Source organism: Trachymyrmex septentrionalis, unplaced genomic scaffold, assembly GCF_001594115.1.
Source record: "Trachymyrmex septentrionalis isolate Tsep2-gDNA-1 unplaced genomic scaffold, Tsep1.0 scaffold82, whole genome shotgun sequence".
In the NCBI taxonomy this organism is placed as follows: Eukaryota; Metazoa; Arthropoda; class Insecta; order Hymenoptera; family Formicidae; genus Trachymyrmex; species Trachymyrmex septentrionalis.
The window spans coordinates 2,388-5,812 of NW_017306008.1; the positions used below are offsets into that span (position 1 = coordinate 2,388).

At 29.1% G+C, this 3,425-nt stretch overlaps 1 protein-coding gene across 1 annotated transcript; it reads left to right on the top strand.

Annotated features, from left to right (window-relative positions):
- The first annotated feature begins 1,614 nt into the window (after positions 1–1,614).
- LOC108754897 (ester hydrolase C11orf54 homolog) lies at positions 1,615–3,210 on the top strand. Its single transcript, XM_018497557.1, has 5 exons — positions 1,615–1,638; positions 1,708–1,874; positions 2,192–2,345; positions 2,548–2,753; positions 3,061–3,210. Exons 2-5 carry the CDS (start codon positions 1,857–1,859, stop codon positions 3,208–3,210), a joined length of 528 nt encoding a protein of 175 aa, XP_018353059.1. The 5' UTR covers positions 1,615–1,638; positions 1,708–1,856.
- The last annotated feature ends 215 nt before the right edge of the window (positions 3,211–3,425 follow it).

Genomic DNA, 3,425 nt, shown 5'->3' on the forward strand with positions numbered 1-3,425 from the left:
ACGAGACGAGCAAAGTCATCTAAAAAGAGTGAAACGTTTAACAATTTTATAAAATATAATACAATAAGTAAATATAATACAATAATGCATATTAACTCACAGAATTATCATTACCTTATGACTAAATATATAAAAGAAAAAAAAATATTATGAATTATAATTTTAAGTGAAATTCAAAATGAATAGAATTCATCTAGATAAATAAAAGATGAAAAAGCCAGGCTAGATCTATTATTTTAATACATAATAAAACATTTTTCTTAATTTTCCAAATTCGATCATTTTACTATAATCTTTTTCAGTGGTATATGTAACTTTACAATTTTAATAAATGGTTGTAACAGTCAATATGGTGTGTGTGTGTGTGTGTGTGTGTGTGTGTGTGTTTGATTCCATTATATCTACATCAAATTGAATATCGACAAATAATTCTTTGTTAAAATTATAAACATATGATCTTCCTAATATGTTCGTTGATTTGAAATTATTAGTACATTTTCTGTTTTGCAATCCAACGATATCTGATTAATATATTTGTTCACAATCATTACTTATTTAATAACAGTTAAGCTATACCTAAATCTACAAAACACATTGTACATCTGTTTTTTTTTATTTTATGGAAACCAATGTTTTGACAATATTATCACGGCTTCTAGTTGTAAAAATAAAATAACAAACTGTAATGTTATTAAAACATAAATAGCGCGACATACAATGTACTTTTAAATTTTAGATAATGCACACATACGAAATAATAAATCTTTTAAATTTTGTTCAAAAATAGCAATTGTATATAATTTGTAGCAACTTACTAATACAGTTACTAGTTAATTAACCAGTTCTTGAATATTAATGAGTTAAGACATTTGTCAGTTTTTTTCCAAAAATGATACATATAGAATTTACAAAACATATTTTGATAGATGCAATATTTATAATAAATTATTGAAAATAAACCCATCATATAATACCGCTCAAAAGTTTGAAGTATTTCATAATTTTTAGATATCAACCACGATCCTTTACCAATTATAGTATTTAAAAAGTAAAATTTACTTTTATTTTTAAATGTACATTATTAAAATAATTTAGGATACAGATAATATAAATTTTAGTATATTTACAATGTTTATATTTTCTCTCGATATTCAAAAATGCAACAAACTTCTCAGCAACAACATATATATTATAAGTTATTATAACAAATTAGCAACCATCCCCCCAACTTTATATTATTTCAAACAGCATGCAAACATCAACATTTGTCAGATTTATCAAATTTACTATTACAATATAATAATTTGTAGTAATTAATACGCGTAATGAAAATTTAATAACTTTGTGTTCCAGGTTGAATTTTGCATTATGGCAGAAAGACCAAATGGGAATCCCTACAGAACTGAACGCGTTCCTTATGTGACAGTTCCTAAGAACCCACCGGCTCTCTCAGAAATCGCAGAAGGTACGTTTTCATACAATGATCATTATTTAATTCATCAAACACATCATATTTCATGCGTGTGTACACGATAATAGTTCTGCAAAATGGAATGCAACCCTTGTTCCAACAAGTGACCGTCGACATAGCTAGCTGTCCTTGTCTAACTAAACCACCGTATAATCTTGCCGGAGTAGGTAAGAAATTACAACAAAGATAATTTTTCATTTAATAGAATATCTTACAAAAATGAATAATTTATACAGGATTAGGTGGCAACACGTCAATAATAGAATTCCTTCGTCACAATGAAGATGCACCGTGGAATCATATAACACGGGATATTCGAGTAATACTCTCAAGCAGCTGCCGTGATTCCTTTATCATCGGATCTTCTTACGCTTCAAAACCACACATGCCTCATTACGGACATGTACGTGTTATCAATATTTTTTACATGTGTATGCCCATGTGGATAATATTACTATAACAATAAAAAATTATGATAATATTATATATCACTACATAACTGACAATTTAAATAAATATCAAACTACGATAATTTACGAATCATATCATCAAACCACCGTTATTATGTTACCACGTTATTATTCTTACCGCTGTTTCGTAGTTCTATTCTACTGATTTAAGCTATTCAACTTACTGTATTGAGTTTCAATTGTGTTTTTATCGTACACACGATTCAAATGATACTATTACTGTTTCTCACAAACCTGATTACTCTTGTAGCTCATTATGAATGCAACGTACAGAGCACCTATGGACTATAAAAACGAGAGTCGCCTTATTTTCGCAGAAAGGCGTAACGGACAAACAACAATAAAAAAATTAACTGATCCTAACCAAATGATAACCAACTATGGTACTTTCTTTGTCAGCGAGGGTAGGGCGGGCCTTGTTATCAGAGTGCGTGCCAAAGGTCGAAAAACTATTAACACAGATATCATAACTTCAATGCAAACGATTCTTTACGAAAGATATAGAAGAACTGAAAATAAATATGTTGGTAATTATTAGTGTGGAATATACAGTTAAAAAAGAACATGTAAAAACAATTACATAATTTTTTATGTCTTATCTCAAAGCATTAGGTGGTGTTCTAAAAATGAAATACGGAAGTGTGGCGTGTAATCTTATGTGGGATGATTACCAGGAGCCTCTCTTACCATTTGAAGAAATTGTTAAAAGACAGCAATGCCCCGAGATACATCTAGAGTCAGATATGATAGCCGTTGGCACAATAATTAACACTGAGCCAAACCTATGGACTCATGAACAGCGTTATGGTGTTGTAAGTTATTTGTCCCGGTTATGCAGAAACTAAAAGTCATTGTCCTTGATGTTATCATATTATATTATTTACCATAGATATTATTTACCATAGATAAATTTCATTAAAAATTTAATTGTTTATTAATTAATTAAAATAATTACTATTGTCAATCCGTTTGTGTCAAATTTAAATCTGTGATTACTAAGTTGAGTTAAAATAGAGGAACCTTTCGCAATCATTTAATCATTGAACGCAACCGTTTTGTTTAAATCCGAAAATTTATCTTAAACATCCCAACAATATTCTTTAATTGTTCGTTTTTTAGAGTCTGTACAAGAGATTAGCGTTCCATTGTTTCTCTGATGATGGAGTAGGAGGACAATTTATTAGTGATACTACACCGGATACGACGGAATATGAAGGTTACTTCAATGTAGCGGAGAATATTCAATACTCTTATTTTTTACGGTCATAATTACAGTCATAATTACAATACGCTATATTTTTTATAACTAATGGCCATTTTAATATTCACCTAGGTCATTATGTACTCTCATATAAAGCAGAAATTTATGTAATGTTATCTAGCACATTATCGTGACAAGGGTGCCATATCAGATTACAATACTTTACAAGCCTCCTTTTTTAAATAATGAGTTTGTAGAGTTGTTAATATTCGAGAAACGTTCT

What these genes read in the sequence shown, in the direction of transcription:
- LOC108754897 (XM_018497557.1), top strand. An exon ending in TACTTTCTTTGTCAGCGAGG is followed by an intron (nt 2,346 to 2,547) that starts GTAGGGCGGGCC and finishes CTTATCTCAAAG; the next exon opens with CATTAGGTGGTGTTCTAAAA. An exon ending in ATGAACAGCGTTATGGTGTT is followed by an intron (nt 2,754 to 3,060) that starts GTAAGTTATTTG and finishes TTCGTTTTTTAG; the next exon opens with AGTCTGTACAAGAGATTAGC.